At 36.0% G+C, this 23,049-nt stretch overlaps 1 protein-coding gene across 5 annotated transcripts in view; it reads right to left on the bottom strand.

Annotated features, from left to right (window-relative positions):
- nrg3a (neuregulin 3a) overlaps positions 1 to 23,049 on the bottom strand; it is a 600,385-nt gene that overhangs the window by 203,211 nt on the left and 374,125 nt on the right. For all 5 annotated transcript variants that reach the window (XM_087279167.1, XM_087279168.1, XM_087279164.1 and 2 more), the window contains one exon: positions 17,004 to 17,133. Coding sequence is in view for 3 of the 5 variants with exons in the window: in XM_087279164.1 (XP_087135290.1) it covers positions 17,004 to 17,133 (130 nt within the window). In the remaining 2 variants the exon portion in view is untranslated. The remainder of the gene's footprint in view (positions 1 to 17,003; positions 17,134 to 23,049) is intronic.

The following is a 23,049-nucleotide window of genomic DNA, read 5'->3' as shown; positions in this document are numbered from 1 at the left end:
GTAGTGTGGACGTTACCACTCTGACATCTATTAGACATTGGATTTTGGTCACTTTCCAACACAACCTAAAATCAACCAAATATTAACATAATTTGATGTCATTATTGAATGTCAAAATAACGTTGTCCTTAGACGCTGGCTAGACATTGAACTTTGGTCACTTGACGTCATGACCTGAATCTAATCTAATATTAAAATCATGTTGTGTGCCTGCTGGTAAGTGTGAAAGCACCCTAAGAACATGCTCTTCTTCATGTGGGTCTATGTATCAGAAACACGCAAGCGCCAGGTGAAATCTGCCTTGTTTAAGACACAAATATTGTGGATATCATGTGTTAATTCCTGAGATCTACATTACTTTATGTGATCAGGTAACACTTCATCTTCAACTACATTTTGAATGATAAACACATCCCGATGTGTAGTAGTGATAGCCTTCAGTGTAAATGCCCTGAGAGCTTTGCTGCTGTTTAGAGTTGATTGTGAACAACTTAGATATGTATTTCACCAGTGTTGGAGGTTAGTACTACACTCTGTGGTTCAGCAGATCACCAGAATGTATTTTCTTTAACTACTTTTTTTAGGTGAGTTTTCTGATCACCAGTACGAGGTTGTATGCCCTCAAGTTTCCAGCCACAGCAAACAGTAGAGAAGCTTTAAATTAATGTACAGACAAGGAAGCTGAGACAGACAAGTCGCAAATTTGATGGAACAAAACACAGTTCGAGGTATCATCAAAAAGATCATGACAAGTATTTACTTATTCTTTAGCAAAATATCGACTCATTTTGTCGCATTTAAGTGCGCTGTGGTTGTGTGTGTGACCATATTGGACACAAATACAGACATCCCAAGTTTCTCGGAGGTTGCGGGAGTATCCAGCAAATGCATAGAGACCCGAAAATAGCGCATCTCCTACCTGGTCGTTAAATACGTTGCACACCCCTCTCCACTGCATCCCTCCTAGCTCTTCAGGTACGACGTGCACAACTCACCCCCACCTCTCTTAAGGTACATCACGCGCAAATCACCCCCAACAACTCTTCAGGTATGTCGCGCCAACTCACCCCCAACCGCACTTCAGGTATTTTGCACACAACTCACCCCCACCGCTCTTCAGGTACGTCTGGCGCACACATGCCGCTCACTCAACCCCCTGAGTTTGGACTTTCAGAAGTAAAATTTAAACCACACTGAATTGAACTAAACTGAATCTCAACTCTGAAAACTGGACTGACACAGTTTTAATTTACTAGAACTTCTGTGTTTAGCTGCTTTGACACAATCTACATTTTGAAAGCTCTAAATTAACATGAATTGAATTGAACTGAATATTTGAATGGATTATAAACATTGACAATAATAATCAGACATTGCAACCAGTAAAATAAAATAAAAATGAAGATGTTATTTTTATTGCATTAAAGCACAATCGTTGTAATGCAACTCCTGAATCAATGGTTCTAATGAGTCTGGATTTGGAATTGAGTCAGGAAAGGTCCATAAGTCGAGATCTGAATTCAGGAGACTCGCAGCACAGTTAAGTAGTACACAGAACACTAGGCCTGCATGCTTATGGAACTGCTTTTATGCTCTTTCTAAAAAAAGACCTCATTAAATAACAAACGAGTCGCTAGTCTTTAATTCATCTCTTCAGTTTTGAGCGCAATGCAATTTTGTATGCGACTCATTAAGATGCAGTACATATATGACAAGGCCTTAAGGGTGTGCTGAGATTACTAGTGTGCTTGTGAAATGAGCTGTCAGTGCGGGAGACAAAGTACGCAAAGGTTGAGTATATAATGTTTTTCTCTTATTCTCTACTTTCTCATTCTCCTGTCATCTGCTGTGCCAAACACACACACATGTGCGCGCATACGAAAACTGAATGATTTATCCATTGGCATAAAGTACATTGCACTTCAAATCAGAGCTACAAAAGTCTCTAACATTTATCATGATAAGTGTTCGCTGTTAACTGGCTGTCCTTAAGGAAAATGTAGACCTTGAGAGCAAGGCTTTATAGGACAAGGCTGTGCTCTTGCTGTTTGTATTGTTCCACTAGATACTTCATCAGCACTGCACGAAATAGAGTTTGTAGGGGAAACTGAAATATCTAAACACCACATACGGTACAGAATAAAAGCATCTGCTGATTGCCTGACTGCGGTGAAAGAAATGCATCTCTAGCAGGGAAAATGAAAAATACAGAGAGAAAAAAATCATTTCATTTAGGCTTGACTGTCTCCTCTTCGCAAATCCTCCGCATTTCCATTTGACACTGAAAATTAATCATTTTTTTGTTGTTTTGCTTGAGTGAGGCTCTGGTTTGACATGCGACAAGTTCTTGAAATGAATTATCAAAGAGAATTTACATTCTGATTCAAGTGTGTGTGCACGCGGCCTCCTGCACGAGTGATTGAAATTACAAGTGCCTTCAATTTCCAACTATTTCAACCTTGTTAAGAAGATGCTCACCTGAAAGAGCGAAAAATAAGCCCTCTAAAAACACAAGTGCTCCTCTGCCATCCGAACTGCCTCTTTCACTGCTCGTTTCCTTCCTTTCTATCCTTGCAAAGCACGGATACACTCCTATTTTCCGTAACATCGTCGCTCCAACCCTCCCACTTCTCTCATCATTTTCTCCTTCATACCACTTGCAGACACCTACAGTATGTCCTCACCAAAGATCTTATAATATTCTAGCGCTGCATTTCTTTCCCATACATCCATCCATCTTTTTTTTCCACGTGTTCTTTTCTGAAGGGCTCTTCACTACAGCCCTTCTCTCTACACACATCTCTTTTTCTTACAAAAAAAGTATTTTTGCCATCTCAATTTCTGCTTTGTTAAATGATATGCAGTTTGTGGTCTATTTAATTGTGCATTTAATTTGTAATGCATTTATACACACACATCCCTTGTAGAAAAAATTTAACAATTCTCAATTCCTCTTAAGTTATGACTAGTATTTGAATAAATTGCATTTTTGTAAAATACTGATGACATTTCTTCCTAATTAAAAACAAGTGTTCTCATTTACAGAATTTATTAATGTTTTGTTGCGATTTTTTATATATATATATATATATATATTTTTTTTTTTACCAATACCAATGCCTTGATTTTAGAATAACAGTTACCAAAACTGCCTCCAGTCCAAAAATAAAAATAATATAAAAATAACACACATACATACACACATATATATGCAGCGGCATGTTGGCACAGTAGGTAGCACATTCACCACACAGCAAGACGGTCATTAGTTCAAGCTTCGGCTGGGTCAGTTGGTGTTTCTAAGTAGTTAGTGCTGTCGCCTCACAGCAAGAAGATCGCTGGTTCGAGCCTCGGCTCAATTGCCGTTTTTGTGTGGAGTTTGCATTTTCTCCACGTGTTGGCGTGGGTTTTCTCCGGGTGCTCCAGTTTTACCCCACAGTCCAAAGACATGTGGTACAGGTGAATTGGGTAAGCTAAAATGTCCGTATGTGTGTGAATGAGGATGTATGGATGTTTCCCATGATGGGTTGTAGCTGGAAGGATATCTGCTGCATAATATATATATATATATATATATATATATATATATATATATATATATATATATATATATATATATATATATATATATATATATATATATATATATATTCTGGAGAAAGTCTTATTTGTTTTATTTTGTCTAGAATAAAAGCAGTTTTTTAAAAAGCCATTTTAAGGTCAAAATAATTATCCCCTTTAAGGATTTTTTTTCTATAGTCTACAGAGCAAACCATAAAAATCGGGGAAAAACCATAAACAGAAATCTGTGAAAAAATAAACAGGATGCTAATAAGTTAGGGGGGCTAATAATTCTGACTCCAACTGTATATATAAAGGCAGAAACATTCTCAGACCAATATAGACATATAAACACATTAGCATTTTACTCAATTTCATACCTAATAAATATAATAAATCTAAAGAGACAGGGAACTGACAAGTTGTTATCATATTACAACAACACAATGTAATTTAATACAATGCCCAAAGTAAGTGAATATTAAAATGCCTTAAATAAATAAATAACATCTAGGCTAGTAGAAATGTAGCTTTAGCACTAGTTACCAGAAAAACCAAATGTCATGTCACTCATCACAATCAGTTCCAAGGAATAGCCACGAGACACAAGGAAGAATACCTAATGTCTCGTCACTCAACACAACCAGTTGCAACCAATAGTCACAAGACCCAAGGAATATTTAAGCTGTCCATTCACTTTATTCATTTGGTTGCAGATACTGATGCAGACGTTCACCTACAGTACCATCTTCCCCACTACCACCTGGTTGGCCCTGTCCAGGGGGATATGCTCCGCTCCTGCCTTCGTCCTCGGCAGTCATAGCTGGGTCTAAAAGCTTCCAATTCAAGCTTCGGATGGGGGCTCCATCAAAGAAACCCTATGATTTGTCAAACAATACGTTTGTAAAAACATACTTATCAAATAAATGTAATTTATTTTCATATTTATCTCCCTGGTCTTTCTGGCTGAACTATCCATTTTATGCTATAGGAGCATCGCTTGTTTAAAAAAAAAAAAAACAATCCGTATCCAGTGCTGGAAAAAAACACTGGCATTAAAATGTGGTTTGTAACTAATTCAGATTTATTCCTTTCTCCTATGCACTTCACAGCGGAGCTCTCTAATGCTCTCTTTTCCTCTAATCTGACCTGCCAGTGCGTCATATTGAGTCTCAGGATCTCTCCTCATGGATGAGGTGCTCTGAAGCGGAGTGAAAAAAACTCTTTTTTTCTACCCACAGTTAGAAGTTTTACCCTGGCAGATATCACATCATCACTATCTTACTCCATAACACGGCTGGATGAACATCACATGGAAACCCACTGTTGTGCTTCGTTCAGCATGGGAAGGTCATGTTAGGCTTGATAAGAGGGGCTTTTCTCTGCCTCAGATTTGGCAACTGAAAAATCTTGGCTCATCCACAGTGGCAGCATCTTCAAAGGCAAACCTTACGTGCATCACAGAGTGTCGAATATTCAGTCAAAGGATGAAGAAAAAAGCATTGCAAAACATCTGCTCGGGTTGCAGGGCTGTGAGGTTGATATAATCCTTTCTTTCTAAATGGTCAGTTGAAAGGGTAACTGCAGTCCATCTACTATACAACTCTCGAAGCAACAGCAGTTGTTGTACTACATAAGCAGAAGGCAAAAGGAAAATCTAATCTTTAATATATGAATCAGAGGCATGCCAAGCTACTGGAATCTGTGTCCTTTTGAGCTTTAAGCCTTGAGCACTGACTAAAGCTGGCTTCATACTACACCATATTATTTTCGTATGAAAGTCAGTGTGTCAGATTATGCGATTTCTACTGTATATTCTTGTTTTGACATGGACAAGAAATATTTCAGACTTTACAGTGCTTCCCAACCAATCATAACTTGCCATCTTTAACAATGTGTGTGTCATTGAGAAGGTGAACTATCGACTGATAGAGAACTAAAGAATTATTTCTGTACATAAAAGTATAAAACAATGGTTATCAAAGTGACAAAGAGAAAATCACCCTGGTTTGAGTACACAAAAAGCAGGCTATTCTTCCTTTAATGGCATTGCAAAGCTTCCCAAAACCAGCAAATCAGTTGTTCTTCACTATAAAGACACCAATTGTTGTATACACATCATCACAATCCCCTATGTCAAAAAAATACTTTCAAGTGGAAAAGCCTAACAGTAAAAAAGTCATATTTCCAAATGGTGTTATAATTTAAAGTATTATATAAGTTAACATAAACTGCAATAAAATGATATTTTACAGCTTAATATGTTACATTAACATTTGTTGACTGATTTACGTAGCATCTTTATATTGTTGTATGGTAACCCTTTCACACATACATTTTAAATACTCCCACTGACCCCCCTGTGTGAGTTTTTATCTTGTTATTTAGAATGCATCAAGTTTATCACATAGTATCAAAGCCCAGATGATTTAAGCATACCTTTTTTTTAATGTTGACAATGTTTCTTGTTATAATCATTTATAACAATTCTCGAATATGTGTAAGAACCAGCACAATGCATAACACAACGCAATGGGGTATTTGCATACTGACTTTTAAATTCAGTCTGTCAGCTCCAGGGCTTTTGGTTAATTATCATCTCATACAAAATTGCAGTGTTTATGATCTGATTTCAAAAAAAAAAAAAAAAAAAAAAAAAAACTGCGATCTTCACTGCCTGGCTGAGATATGATATAAAGTGAGTATTAGACCAAACAAGAAAAACTGCATTAAATTATATTTTTCCATGCTATGACTTTGGAATGGAATTTCTGAGATAACCTGCTGCTAATGATGGTGCCTGCGATTAAATGTTTTTTCGTCTCTTTTTACACGTTAACAACCAAATGGATGCTTTAGTCGGGGGGGTTAAGATGGGGCTTTGATGTGGCGGTATGGCGGTTTGAACAGCACCTAAGAAAGACCAAGCATAAACAAAAAGTATGCTACGCTTCTGTTTTTTTAAAACTATTTTTTTCTAATAAAGTTGTCAGGTCACACTTTATTTTGAGGGTGCGTTTGTTGAATTTAAGGTAAATTGCAATTATTAATAACTTTCATAACATTAACAACATCTGTTAAGGGAGCATATCAGTAGATATTAAACAGACAGTCTACTATAACTCAAATGGACCATCAAAATAAAGTGTTACCAGTTGTGATGACAAATTAAGAAAAAAATACAGTATTTTAAAATTAAATAAAATTAATTATATATAAAATATCACATATAAACATATAAAATCTAAAAAATCTTTTTATTTAGATTGTTACATTTTTTTATATTGATTTTCATGGCATTCATGGTGCAGTGACAATGCTTTCCATACAAAGTTTTAGATTTTACTTCACAACACAATAATTCTTTTATTTAAATGTAATTTTAAAAATACATTTATATTTGTATATTACTTGTAATAAAATTTTGTCTTTTACTTCAAACAATCTGATATATGAACTGTACCTTTAATTTTACCTGCTCAGAGAAAACACTTCATTTGAGTAGCAAACACAATTCAAGTACAGAACAACATGAGGATTTATAGCAAATAAACTAATGTATTTTTAGAATAAAATGTATTATCCCGCTTGCTTTTTTGGCGTTGTTGAGCAATTTCTTAAACACCTGTGAGAAAGGGCTACGATTGGCTCAAATGATAAGCGTGGCTCTGGAGTTTTTCACCGATGATTGACGCGGATAGATAGATGGATAGATGGCCACGGTTACAATCTATAATGCGCGGTTATCACAACTAATCCATGATAGACGTGATGGAGAAAACTTGCGCTGTATAGTGTGTATGTGTTTGTGTGTGTGTGACTCCACAAGAATCACTGTAACAGCCGAAAGAGGCTATGTTACCTTATTCAAGGAGGTCACAGGTCCACACACACACAAAATACAGAAAAAGAGAAGCAGAGCAGAGATGAAGTTTAGAGCTTTCATTTTCTTCATTACAGTAAAATAGGCGCTCGTGGGTACTGCTGTAACAGTCATCTACTTTTAAAGTAAAGTTACTTAGATCTTTTTCATTTCTTGTGCTTGCCTTCTAGTCATAGTAGTATTTAAAATAATCGCAGCTTTTCAAATCGTGATTTTGGTTTAAGATCGATTAATCGTGCAGGCCTGCACTGAAGTGGGGAGATCAGAGCTGCTGGACTTACAAAATGTTAATTCATCAACTTCTCCCGAAATGCATGGAAGTAAATGGCTGTTTAACTAGGAGAAGATTACAGTAAACATTCTAGTGAACAGTGTGTATCTGTTGTGAATTAAGCACATCGTCCAGTTATATTTAAGAAATATGATTCATATCTTCTATTTTTAAAAACAAAATTGTCCACATTTCTGTGTGGCTTGCTGCATTTAGCATCATTTTCCCTCTGTCCTCCATCTTTATCAGACCCACTTCTCTGCACCAGTTAAGAACCACTGTATCAGACACATCATTCCCCAGTCTAGTGAAATGGACTACTTGTCAGTGAACTGGACCAGAGACTAAAGAAAATCCTTTTATAATGTCTGGGGAGCGCCAACTCTCACTGTTCCGGATCAATGAATTGCAAATTGGAAGATAGAGACACGAAAATGGCTTCCATCGTTGTGATTTTTCCTCTCATTGATTCTACACTTTCAGCGGCAGGCATTTTGTTTCATATGATGAGTTGTGATGTTTTAACAATAAAATCAGTATCACACGCATACTCAATAATACATCCATTTCTGTTCCTCTCTCTCTCCGCTATCTCTCTGCTTATTCATGAGACAATGTTTGTCTGCATATTTGACAATAAATCTGCTTTGCATGCATTCATAATCCCTCCCCTGACAAAACCCATTGCGAATGCTCCCTATATTTGCATCGTAGCTTCAGGCCAGAAGCTGTAACCACAAAATTCAGATCCAATTTAAAACCTTACAACACCACAGCCTATTGAAATTAATCTCACGATCTCGCTCCTTCCCAACAGTGCTCTCAGACCGGAGGCCTTTAGAAGTACACATGGCCCTTCAGCTGCAGTGATATTGGCAGGGGGTTTCGTGAGGTCTTAACTCATGTTTCAGCCTCATGTGGCGACACACTGACAGGTGGGATTGGCGCAGTGTTGCCGTGGCAAGTAGAGGCTTACCGTCTCAACGCTAACAAGAGTCAAGCTCTTGCACACTACCCAGCAGCGGAGGAGAAATCCGATGCCGACCTCTAGGATAGGATAAGCAAGCGGTGACTTAGCAAGGCTTTGGCAATGCCAGTTGATTCGCTGATCTTCTTTTAGTTCTTCCGTTTCACATCTCCTATTGTTCTTTTACTCTACGTTTCTACTAAACTACTCTACTACGTTTCTACGTTAATACTAAAACTCAACTTTGTCTACAGTGAACACATCATATTCTGTATTTCTGTGTTTCTTATTTCTAAAATGTTATAATGACAGGCATATGCATGCATATATGACACACATGACCCAATTACATTTACATGTGAACTCCTGCTTGTTGTTTACAAACTTCTTGTAATTAAATATGTGTGCTATAAGAGGGTTTTGGCTTTAGAAACACATTGAGATGCCCTGCCTTCTGTCTTTTTTTTTCATTCATTCATTTTCTTGTCGGCTTAGTCCCTTTATTAATCCGGGGTCGCCACAGCGGAATGAACCACCAACTTATCCAGCAAGTTTTTATGCAGCCGATGCCCTTCCAGCCGCAACCCATCTCTGGGAAACATCCACACACACACTCATACACTACGGACAAATCAGCCGACCCAATTCACCTGTTCCGCGTGTCTTTGGACTGTGGGGGAAACCGGAGCACCCGGAGGAAACCCACGCGAACACAGGGAGAACATGCAAACTCCACCCAGAAACACCAACTGAACCAGCGACCCAGCGACCTTCTTTCTGTGAGGCAACAGCACTACCAACTTGAAGAGTTGATATGAATATGTTATTTGAAGATTTTAATTGTAAAAACGGATAACCCAATTCTAGTCATTTTCAGGTGCACTGAAGAGAATAATAAAAAACAAACCCTTTTTTAAGATTTAAAAGGAGTCTTTTGTGTCTCCGGAATGTTTCTGTAAAGTTTCAGCTCAAAACACGCAGCAAATTATTTATTATAGCTTTCAGAATATTGGATTGGATTTCTGCTCTGAACACATTGTAGCTATTTTTTTGCCTGTGATTTTAATGCTAGTTCTTCATGTCCACCATTCCCACATGCCTGTCAGAGTGTGCCTCAATCTCCGTGTCAGACAAACGGCACAATGACAGACATAAAGGAAGCAGATCTCACATTACGTTTGTGAGAAATTCTACATTTAAAACTTTCCCAATGATTATTTGATGTATTTGTCATGGAGTTAATTCAAGCCTTTGATGAGTCACACACAATGCCGTTACAAAGTTCACGCGCACAGACAGCGGACACACACAGCACGCGTTTAACCTTGCACTGCATTGGCACAGCAAATGTGGCAGGCTACATGTTAATATCCACTGCTACATGGATATTGGTTTGGGTTATGTAGAAAATTAACCTGATTTAACAGCCACAAACCAGGATTGAAACGTCTTCTTTTATAATTGCACTGACATGCGGCTGTGGTGATAAAGACGGTAAAATCGCTGTAATTCATTACAAACATGCTGTTTAAAAAAAAAACATTGTAAACTCATTCTTGATCACATTTGATGATGACTGATGATCACAGAGAGACAACAGATCTTTTACAACCAGTTGCTTTGTGCACATTCTGTCTTGTTGATATGATTATACGTGTTATGGTAATATGAAGCTGTCAAACGATTTGATGGGTGGAGAAAGTGCACTCCTATGTCACATAACAGTGGGCCTCTAAATAGGAGGGATTTGGATCCTATTTTTTACATCAGGAAATTAAAAAAAAAAGAGACTTATTGTCTTTATATCACTCCTATATGACTGTGGACACACTACATCTACACACAGTTCTGTCCAAACAGCTTACAAATCATGATTTTAACAATCAGTACCCCTTAAAGAAATGTACTAAAACTATAGTTTTTTTTAATAGTTTTCAGAAATCATGTTTTTACATTCAGAATTAAAGAGTTAAAATCTTCTTCTAAAATGAAATGGCTGTTTTTGCATGTGAACTCTTAATATATTAAGAAACAAAACATTTATATATGTGTCTATATATGTCACTGAAATAAGCTCGGAAAAAAAAGTTATTATATTTACTCTTTATTTAAAGATTTTGCTTATATTTGTTAAATTATTGTATTTCATTATTACTATTACCATTAATATTATTTTAAAAAATAGATTTTATCAGCCAGTTTAGTAACCTGTAGGAAAACAAAGCTACCTTGATTAAAATCTCAAAATTCACCTTAATGGATGTAAAACATGATCAAAATGATTTTGCAATATAATTTTGACTTAAATATTTTAGGGCTTTGCTGAGCATAAACCTCACACAGGCCTGGAAAAGCTGTGTTTTTATGTATTTGAGATCTTAGTAAAGCCCAGGTGAGGAGGCTTCTCTTTCAGAAATTCCAAAAGGTAGTAGAAAGACAAGGTAGTGAATCATAAAGAGACAATTCCCACAGGAAAGGAAACAAAAGCAATAAAAACAATTCTGCCACAGACAGAATGGGTTTATGCTCTTGCTGATGCACTGGGAGGAACCACAAACTGAATCTGATACAGGGAGAGAAGTGGATGAGGCAGCCATCATTACAGGGAAACCAACATTACCCACTGTACAACAGTTAAATAAGAACTATAAAGAAAATACATTACATATTTGCATTTAACTTTACCTTAGACTATTTATTAATGATTGCTAAAAATGATACACATTACCTATATATCCAATTGAGTTTTTTTCTGAGAAAAAAAAAAATCCTACACTACAGTATATAATAGCAGGCATCTAGCTTTCAGCAACTCTCACATGGTTGCCCACTAAAGCTAAGCAGGGCTGTGCTGTAAATGGAAAACCACATGGGAAAGCCAAGTTGCTGCCGGAAGTGGTGTTAGTGAGGCCAGCAGGGGGCACTCAACATGCAGTCTGTGTGGATCCTAATGCTCCAGTATATATATATATATATATATATATATATATATATATATATATATATACTGGAGCATTAGGATCCACACAGACTGCATATATATATATATATATATATATATATATATATATATATATATATATATATATATATATATATATATATATATATATATATATATATATATATATACATATACTGGAGCATTAGGATCCACACAGACTGCATGTTGAGGTATATAAGGACTGCACTATACTGCTCAGTGAGCGACGTCTTTCGGATGAGATGTTGAACAGAGATCCTGACTCCCTGCGGTCATTAAAAATCGCATGATGTCCTTCGAAAAAGAGTAAGGGTTTAACCCTGGCACCCTGGCCAAATTTGCCCACTGGCCTCTGTCCATCATGGCCTCCAAACCATCCCATAAAATAATAGGCTTTATCACTGTCTCCTCTCCACCAATCAGCTGGTGTGTGGTATGGGTATGGTGCAATATGGCTGCTGTCCTGTCATCCAGGTGGATGCTGCACACTGTAGTGGATAAGGAGATTTCCCCCAATGCATAAAGCGCCTTGAGTGTCTAGAAAAGTGCTATATAATTGTTAAGAATTATTATTATTATTATTATTATTATTTTATGCAATTTCTATGTAATTTCAAGACACCAACTTTTATACTCAATAATTTACTGTATACTACAGTAAACTGTACTATACTATACTATTCTATACTGTTGATATATCACAGTTCAGCCTCAAATTAGGTCATTGTCATTTAAAAAAAAAAAAAAACTTTTTTTTGTTTCATTTATCATCAAATTTTTACCATCAACAAACAAACAAACATATAAATAAAAATTTACAAAATATTATTTATTGTTTTCTACATTTTACAATCTAAAGTCTTGGATGCAGATGCTTTTTATTGAACATAAATATATCTGCTAAATAATGAACTATTTCACTCACATTTTTAAAATTTTATTTTTTAAAAAGCTATTTGGAAAATTAAAGTAGATATCTTACTTGCATTCCTATAATATAATATAATATAATATAATATAATATAATATAATATAATCTGACATGAAAAAAAAATGTACCTGACCCATTATTACTTTTTATTAACCTTTAAAATTAGGGGCTGTGTTAAGCTTTTTTAAGGGCACATATGACCAACATTTTGTAAGCGGTTCAGACAGAACTGTAAGTAGGTATCGTGCATCCACAGTTATATTGGGGTGATATAAAAACCATAAGTTTTTTTTTTTATTTCCTGACGTTAAAATAAGATCCAAATTCCTCCCATTCTGAGGCCCACCAGGAGTGCGGTTTCCTCGTCGACTGATTCGATTGACTGATGCATATTAACATGTCTCTCTAGTCCAGTATCTAATCATATCAACAAGACAGGATGTGTGCAAAGCAACTGGGATTAAAAGAGCTGTTGGCTCGCTGTGATCATCAATTACCATCAAATGTGATCAAGAATGAGTTTTAAAAGTTTAACACATTTTTAAAACAGCATTCTTGTATTGAATTACAGCGATTTTAATGACTTTATCACCACAGCCGCATAGTGTCAGTTAATCTATAAAAGAAGACACTTCAATCCCGCTTTGTGGATGTTAAATCAGGTTTAATTTAAACATCAACATAATGGATATCCATACAACAGTGGATATTAATGTGTATCCTGTCACATTTGCCATGCAAAAACAGTGCAAGGTTAAACGCTCACACTGTGTGTGTCCGCTATGTGTATCTCTGTGCATGCATGAACTTTGGAACAACATTGTGTGTGACTCTTCATTGCAACTCCACAACAAATACATCAAATAATCATTGGGAAAGTTTTTACAGTAGTACTTCTCACAAACGTTACGTGAGATCTGCTTCCTTCGTGTCTGTCACTGTGCTGTTTATCTGACGCAACAGCCGGAGACAGAGACACACTGACATGCACGTACTGTAGGAACGTTGGGTGGGGAGAACTAGCATCAAAAGCACAGGCAACAAAAACAGCCACATTCACAGCAGAAAATTCCAATATTCTGAAAGGTAATAAATAATAAGATGGGTGTTTTGAGCTGATACTTTACAGACACATTCTGAAGACACAAAAGAGTTATCTTAAATCTTAAAAATGGGGTAAAATAAGTGCCCTTCAACACTTGAAGTCCTCTATAAGTCTTTCTAATCTGAATTTGTCAACTTGTGTCAAGCTTCTTTAACATCTGCTGAACCACACGGGTGTTTTATGATGCACAACAAAGCCCATTTCATGTAATCACATTGCTGTAAGCCCTAGATCGTCCTGTTCCTGTAGATTGTGTATATAGGTCTATAGACCAGATGAGGCAGCCGAAATAAGTATCCACATGCTCTATGAATCTAGGTCAACACACACAAAGGGATTGTTTTACGTGATGCAGCCCAGGAAACAAGATTCTCTACCTGCCATGCCTCTTTTTCACACATGCACAAACATGGTTATTTTAATCATTTGTTATCCTTGTTGTGAGCAGCATTTACTGGCCGCTATCTTGTCCCTATTTTAACAAGGTTGTGAGTCTTGTTCTTTCTCTCTTCATCCATCTGTCTGCTAAACTCTGGCTAACCCCAAACACTCCTGTTTTGTCTGGCTACGTAGATTAGTTGAATATTTCAAAGACAACTGCTGTGTTTACAGGCCAACATGACCTTCTCTTCACACTGGCCAATGGCACAGTTGATAAATATATTTATACTATACATTTATACTGTTTAAAAGGCAGTAATTCAGGCAAAAGGAGCCCTAAACTAAGTACATGTTCATACTTTTCAGTTGGAAAAAGTTTCTAAAAATTCCTTCACTGGTCTTAATAAATATTCAAATTTTCTGAGCTCATGAATTTGGGGTTTTCATTTGTTGTCATCAAATATATCAAAATTGAAAGAGATTAACACTTGAAATATATCAGTATGTGTGGAATGATTAAATAACAGCTAAAATAACAATGAACAAAGAATGTAAACCTGCATATTTTAAAACAAGGTTATGATGTATTCTGTACAGTGGAGTTTGGTGTTTGATACGCCTTCTGGTGGATCATACAGCACAACATTTTTTTTTTATTCCAAGGAGAGGTTGACAGCTTGCTGCGGCTGACCACAGAACGGAATGAGGTGATCCTCTGAAAAAGTGCACATTTTTCACATTTATGCATGAGGAGGTGCTTCTCGAAATAGCAGATTGAACATATATCAATGTTACAATTCTAAGAAATATATGTGCTGTAATTAAAAAAAAATACATCTAATAACTTTTTGTTGCAATTTTCCCTCTTCATTTACAAATATCCTGATATATTGTGGATGGTTTTTGGTGATATATCGCTGACATCATGATATTATATCGTATCATATTACTGTACCCGAATATCTGACTACTTCTTTCACTTTTATCTTTGCTCTTAATCTTAATGATTTATTCTTGCAGTTTCTTTGATTCACTCGTCTGCAAGATTATTCCAATCAATCTAATTTAATAATTTCATTCCAAATAGAGCTAACCAAGTCTGTCAAAATTGAATTCATATTGCAATATAAATGGCAGCAAAATAAAATATCGCAATGTTAGATTTTTCCAGTATCGTGCAGCCCTACTTCATATCATTTGTTTTGTTCCAAATCTTAATTGTGACATTCTGCATTGTCTTTTGAGGTTTTGCATGCTGTATGCCATAGTAGTCACTAGCCACTTAGAGCTTAGCTTTTAGATCTTTGAACACAACAGTGCCCTTATATTGAAAGCACACAACAAATTAGTGAGCACAAATGAGAGCTTATTGAGAAAATGAGTAGTTGCCCAGTTTAAACATAATGCTTTGTGCTGAAAGAGAGTCAGTAAATATAAAATGCAACACATAAGCATCTAATATAAAATGCATAACGGGTTATAGAAATTTGATTTGTGCTGCAGCTTTGCATATATAATTTAAAAAAAGAAGAAAAAAAAAACAGTTAGACTGTGCTAGACTAAACCAAAAAAGCCAGTCGGATAAAGGAAGACAGGCTTTTTTATTTAGGGTACATATAGGCCATTATTTATTCATACAGTAGTTTTTTAAAAAAGAAAAAAAAAACATCAGCACATACTGATTCAAACACCATTAAATCGGTTAATAATATATTAAATCACTCTTTGGCTGACGCATTCTGTGAATAAAAAAGGATCAAGGACAGTCTGGACCAAACAGCAATGTCTAACATGCTGAACTGCAGGTGGCTCAAAGCTTCAATGCACTTCATATAGGCTTCAAACACATTTTATAGCACAAATCACTGCTTGTCACTTCCGTTTCAGTAATTTCAAAGCTCATTTCATGCATGCAAACTGCCTAAAACATCAGCAAAGAATGGCATTTAGAACAGACTATATTCTGCATGCCTAACTTTACGCAGATGATTAAAATGCCCCGAAAAGCTCTGCCATGCAAATTAATTTAGCAGCTTTATCCTTTCTAAAGAACCCACGTTCTCCAGTGAATCGATCCTTTGAGACCATCACCACCTTGCTTTGAGGAACAGACGGATGCACGCATGTCCTTGGCTTCAAGTCGGGGAAAGGGAAGAGTGTTCTGGGAATTAATCAGAGCCAGAACATTTGAACTAGCTAAGCTTCAGTCAAATAAATGGGCCACCTAAAACAACACCACCAATTACCACTGATTAAAATGAGGACACTTGGCTTCTGCTCCTTCTTGGCTCTTCAGTTTCCAACAAGCGATGTCTCTGTGTTCCATTAGTCAAGTGAGGCAAACGACAGCTCATGCAAAACCTACAGCAGCCAAACCCTCACATCCAGGTCTGTGTTATTTGAAATGGTGCTCACGCTTCGTACAAAAGGTGAACACATCAGTGTCAGAAATTCTCTACCTCCCATTTTGTGAATCTTATTTCAACCTTGTAAAAAAAAAAAGGCCCTTAGAGCCGAAACAAGCCTCTAATGAACTTCTGCAAAGTGCCACTTTTAATTAGCAGAGAAGGGACCTTAGACAGCTCTCAGGCTATGACAAAGCTGTCATCGTTAGCATGACTAAGAGCTTCATGCAACAGCGAGAGTCCCAGAGAGGAGGGCAATGAGACACGAGAGGAGAGAGAGAGAGAGAGAGAGAGAGAGAGAGAGAGAGAGATAAAGAGAAAAAAGGGAGAGAGGAAGATAAAGAGAAAAAAAAATACTGGCAGATTGTTCCAGAAGGATAATTTTCTCAGAAAAAAACAAGACATGGAACTGTCATCGGGTCTGAAAACCGTACAGCCTCCCATCCGTGGTGATTCCATTTATTTTGTCGAGCGAACAGTTTTCCAGCAATGCAGAAACAGGAAATGCGGTCATACCTGCAGTGTTTGTGTGGGCCGCTCAGGGTCTCGATGACAAAGCACTCGCCATCATTCAGGCAGTAGGCCAGATCCTTCTCCTGACACGGCTTGAAGTGCTCCGATTTCAATGGTGGCAGGGTTGGCGATGCTGAAGGAGAAAATAGAAAAGAGGATGAACATTATGCCGTATAATAGACTGAGAATACGAATATGAAATATGAAAGAGAAAACAATCTAGAGGAACTAAACAGTGAACTTGCCATTGTTGAAATTAATAAATATAAATAACACATTGTCGCCTTGAAATTATAAAGTATTAACTATTATATTCTTATTATATAATTACTATATATTATTATTATTATTAGTTTTTGTTGTTGTTTAAATTATGTGCAGTTCAAATTCTCTATGTACATTTTGGAAAATGCATTGTATTAAATTTAGTAAAAAGGAATGCTCATTAGATAATTATGTTTAAAAGGTATGCATAATAGGAGCTCTTGCCACAGATATACTTATGATTATAATGTGACAGGACAATGTGTAATATTATGCTTGTAAAAAGTCACAAATAAGCAAGATATTGCATATTTATCATTCAGTTTTCTCAGTGGATGAGTTGCTTGTGTCACAACCTTTAAAATAGAAAAGCTGAATAGAAAAGTTTGACCAAAAATTTTAAAATACTATCATCAATATTTACTACCAAATAGTTGTTCTTTTTTTTTTTCCATGTACACCCAGTGTCCTAATCACCAGCGATTTAATCCTTGCAGATCCCTGAGAATCATTCACTTTTGCTCAGGACTACAAATCCCGTCATGCTCCACACATTCACACCTGTTCCGGTTTTCTGCTGATTGCTAATACACAGCTGAATCTGTTCAGAATTAATTACTTGGACTTCAAAAGCAGCACAGACACACACACCAGTTGCTGAGTCATATTTATCTGTTTGTGAACATTAAGACGCATTTTCATTGCCTTGCCTTGCCGTATTAGACCCTTGCTTTGTTGTTTTGTTTATTTACGTTGTCTGCTGCCTGCTATTGACCATCTGCCTGTTCCTTCCATTCTATGTTGAATAAATCTATATTTGGATCTGCACCTCTGTTTTCAGCCTCCCCATCACATAACACCCAGCATACTCCTAAAGTTTTTTTAAATATATTTCCAGGTTGTTTTTTTACTCGGGTTACACCATTGAAAGAAAACACTGGAAGAAAAAGACGTACAGTGCATGAGTCTCTCTATACTTTTGGTAGAGTATTTCATCATCATTAAAATCAATAGCCTTCAACACTTCCCTTTCCAATGTACCCTATATTTCCTGACATCTCGTCAGTTGCCAACCAAAAAAAAAAAAAAAAAAAAAAAAACAACATCACATGAACATCAAAGATCACCATCACAAACACCAGAAAATGCAATCCACCTCTAGAAAACAAGCAACCAAAAGTCTCTTTACTGAGTATAGCTTGTTAAAACTGACAGGGAGTGGATTCTGCTTGCTGCTAATCTATGAAGGATGATAGATGAGAACAATGAAGTGATCACTCTCTCTGGCTTCTCAGAATTAATTCAGGAGACTAGTATTTGGGAAAAAAAGACTTCATTGTGATTAATGATGCCAAGTTCACTTTGCTAAACTCAACATAATAAGGCAACCTTGCACTTATTACAGTCTGTGCAAGCTGCAAGTCAGTAAACAGCACTAATAATATGTCTGAGAAACTTTGACTGACGTTCATGTTTTGAACACAGCTGAAATAAAAAATTGCTGAAGAAGAACATCACTTGAGAGGAGATGAACAGCTTGTATATTTAACAAACTAGATTGACCTCAAAGTAAAAGACATGATTAATTACGGCAAAATAACTTTATACATGGGAAATGTGTTATGTACTCTGTTCTAGGTATGAGTTTATTCCATGAATTTCAATTAAGTTCTCAGTTAAACTGCTTAGAGGTAGGCGAAATGATTGACACTTTTACCCTGAAACAGCCTTACAGGTTTCATAATCCTCAAGATCACCACATAACAAATTCATAACTCCAACCTGCAGTAAAACAACCTAAAGCATATCCAACTGTATCCTATGCTCATACAATTGATATATAGTTTCCAAATCTCTGCAATATGTATTATTTATATAACACATTTTTGCTCTACATTATAAAGTATAACTTTATTATTACACAGCTCTATAAATACAATATGAGAATATCCATCTTTTTTCCACATACATAATACAGATACAGTATACTCATGTGAAGTATATATATATATATATATATATATATATATATATATATATATATATATATATATATATATATATATATATATATATATATAGTCAGTTCCATAAACATTGGGACATCGACATAATTATAACATTTTTGGCTGTATACACAAACACAATGGATTTGAAATGAAATGGACGAGCTTTAAGATGTGCTTTAACTGCAGATTGTCAGCTTTAATTTGGTGGTATTTACTTCCAAATCAGGTGAACCGTGTAGGAATTACATCAGTTTGCATATGTGCCTCCCACTTGTTAAGGGACCAATAGAAATGGGACATAATATTCATAAGTAAAACTTTAACTTTTTAATACTGGTAGCAAATTCTTTGCAGTCAATTACAGCCTGAAGTCTGCAACACATAGACATCACCAGATGCTGGATTTCATGCTTGGTGATGCTCTGTCAGGCCTCTATTGCGACTGACTTCGCCTTTTTCCCTTCAGTTTAGTCTTCACCAAGTGAAATGCATGCTCAATTAAATTCAGGTTAGGGGATTGACTTGGCCATTGCATAACATTCCACTTCTTTCCCTTCAAAAATTCTTTGGTTGCTTTTGTGGTATGCTTTATGTCATTTTCCATCTGTACTATAAAGCCATCTATTGAGTTCTGATGCATTGGCTAAATATGAACAGATAATATTGCCCAAAACACTTTGCTCTGCTTTTGTCAGCATTCACATCATCGATAAATACGAGAGGACTAGTTCTATTGGCAGCCATACATGCTCACACCATGACACTACCACCACCATGCTTCACTGCTTAGGATCATGAGCAGTTCCTTTCCTTCTACATACTCTTCTCTTCCCATCACTCTGGTACAAGTTGATCCTGGTCTCATCTATCCATAGGATGTTGTTCTAGAACTGTAAAGGCCTTTTTAGAACTCTAATCCGGCCTTCCTATTTTTAGGCTCACCAATGGTTTCATCTTATAGTTAACCCTCTGTATTCACTCTGGTGTAACTCTTCTCTTGATTCTTGCCTCTGACACACATACATCTCCCTCCTGGAGAGTGTTCTTGATCTGGCCAACTGTTGTGAGGGGTGTTTTCTCCACTAGGGAAAGAATTGTTTGGTCCTTCACCACAGTTGTTTTCTGTGGTCTTCCGGATTTTTTAGTGTTTCTGAGCTCACTGGTGGGTTCTTTCCTTTAAAGAATGTTCTAAACAGCTGTTTTGGCCACGCCTAAGGTTTTTCCTATCTCTCTGATGTTTTTTTTTTTTGTTTGTTTTTTTCAGCCTAAGGATGGATTTCTAGGCTGATAGTGACAGCTCTTTGGATCTCATCTTGAGAGTTGACAGCAACAGATTCCAAATGCAAATAGCATGAAATAACCCCTGGATCTTTTATCTGCTCATCATAACTGGGATAACATGGCAATAACACACAACTGGCCATGGAACAACTGAGAAGCCAGTTGTGCCATTACTTTTGGTTGCTTAACAACTGAGAGGAACAAATGTAAACTAACGTAATTCCTACACCGTTCACCTGATTTGGATGTAAATACCTTCAAGTTAAAACTGATTGTTAAAGCACATTTAGTTCATTTTATTTCAAGTCTATTGTGTTGGTGTAAAGAGCCAAAAATGTTAGTAGTGTGTCAATGTCCCAATATTTATGGACATGACTGTATTTAGGATTAGCCTAATTAAACAAGTTATTGTTTATTTATTGTTATTGGGGCCAATCATTTAAACCTTAAAATGTTTTATTATTATTATTATTATTATTATTATTATAAAAAACTGCTTTAATTCTAGGCAAATAAAACAAATAAGACTTTCTCCAGAAGAATAAATATTATCAGACATACTGTGAAAATTTATTTGCTCTGTTAAACATTATTTGGGTACTATAAAAAAAAAAAAAAAAAAAAAACATGAAATATTGGCTAACAATTCTGACTTTAGCTGTATATACTCTCCAACACACATACTATATTAATATATTAAGCATAAATGTCCCTAAAAAGAAGTGGTGATACAGTATAAACATAGGTTAATAAGTTAGTTGCTACAAAGTTAATATAATTGCAATAATAAATACATACCGTATAATAAAGTGCGTCCACCGATATTAGGGCTTCCAGCAATGCTGCTGTGATACAATGTGCATTTTAAACACAGCATCATACAAATGAAATATAACTGATTCTCTGCAGAGACATTCAAATTACACTTGTATGTGTCAAATTAATCAAGATAATTACAATGTATCATGGCCAATTGCGCAAAATAATTATATACATCAATATTTGGTGAGAAAAGCAGATCACGGCTGCAGAGAAAAAAAAAACATCAAAATAATATCTTCAGTTGCTTATTCTGCCATTTATGTACGGGTCAAGGAGCATGACTAACTACATTTTCATATAAATGCGCTATAATAAATAAATTATTAACTAAGAAAATGAACATTATTTCTGCATGATTCTTTTTGTAGTCACTAATAACGTTGTCCGAGTATCAGCTGTGGGTGGTATCACATTCACACTCATTAATTTCAGAATGTTCAGCCAGGTCTTCTGAGGTTAATTTGGCCTGCTTTCAGACCGCCAGGTGACAGAACGCCCCCAAGGGGGACCTTAGGACCTTAATAAATAAAACTTTAAACGTTTTAAATAAAAACCTCCATTCATTTTACATTAATTGCATTTAGGTGCTTCACCAGACCTTTAGACAAACGCCTGCCAGAATCAATGCAAAACGCTTGTGCTTTGTGTTAAAAGCAAAAAAAAAAAAAAAAAAAGAAGAAGCCAGATCTCTATTAGTCATCCTTCAGAACACTGATGATATCGATAACAGCTTAGTAGCCCATCAGCTTCATTACTGAGACTTTTTCGTTTGGATTTAAATGGCCTGGTTTCCTGCAGGCTGTCAGTTTTCCTGGAGGTGAGATGGAGATTGGAGATCCACTCAGCCCCTGACATCCTCTCTATCTTAGTTTGTCTGGTGGGCCGAGGCAGGTGCGGGGTGTTAAGGGATGGGATTCCCCAGGGCCAAGCACTGATGCCGTCTCTCAGATGTGACATTCCCCCAGAGCGCCCGGCGGCTTGACATACAGTGAAGGTCACAGAGAATCGATTAGCTCACAAGCAGCAATACAGGAGGGACAGGCAGAAGTGTCGACAACACACTCAGAGTGAGCTGATGATGTATGTGTTAGCTTAAAGAGACAGTACAGCCAAATGTGCTCAGCATAAATGAGTACAACCCTCATAGACCTCTCTTTTAAACTCATATTTTCTATAGGATGCTTTAAAACACTATATGCGTTATATATTAGATTAGTCAGTACCAAAAGCCCAAACTGGAACTAATCACACACAAATAAAGATCAAGAATGAGTACACCCAAAGAAATATTTTGGGGTGAAAATAAATATTAAAATTTTTACAAACACGAATAATTAAAAGCCACATTTATAATTTTGTTAGAAGTTTGTAGTTTGTATTTATTTATTTATTTATTTATTGCAATAACCTGTTTGGGTTTAAATGGATTATCTTTATATTCATAAATATTTTAGGTGAACAAATTCATCTACTAAAATTATAACTGTTTAATAAAATAGACTATATTTACTGAGAAATTAATAAAATAAGGGATGTAGTCATTTATTGTTGTATATTTATCTATCTTATATTGTTCCCAGTCTGCATTAATTTATTTTATCTGTAAACACACATAGAAATATTTGTGTTTTGAAGAATCTTGATAACCACAGTACAAAGCAATGACTTTTTTC

Source organism: Danio rerio, chromosome 13 (assembly GCF_052040795.2).
Source record: "Danio rerio strain M-AB ecotype USA chromosome 13, GRCz13ab, whole genome shotgun sequence".
Classification (NCBI taxonomy): Eukaryota; Metazoa; Chordata; class Actinopteri; order Cypriniformes; family Danionidae; genus Danio; species Danio rerio.
This window is presented reverse-complemented; position numbering and strand designations above follow the sequence as displayed.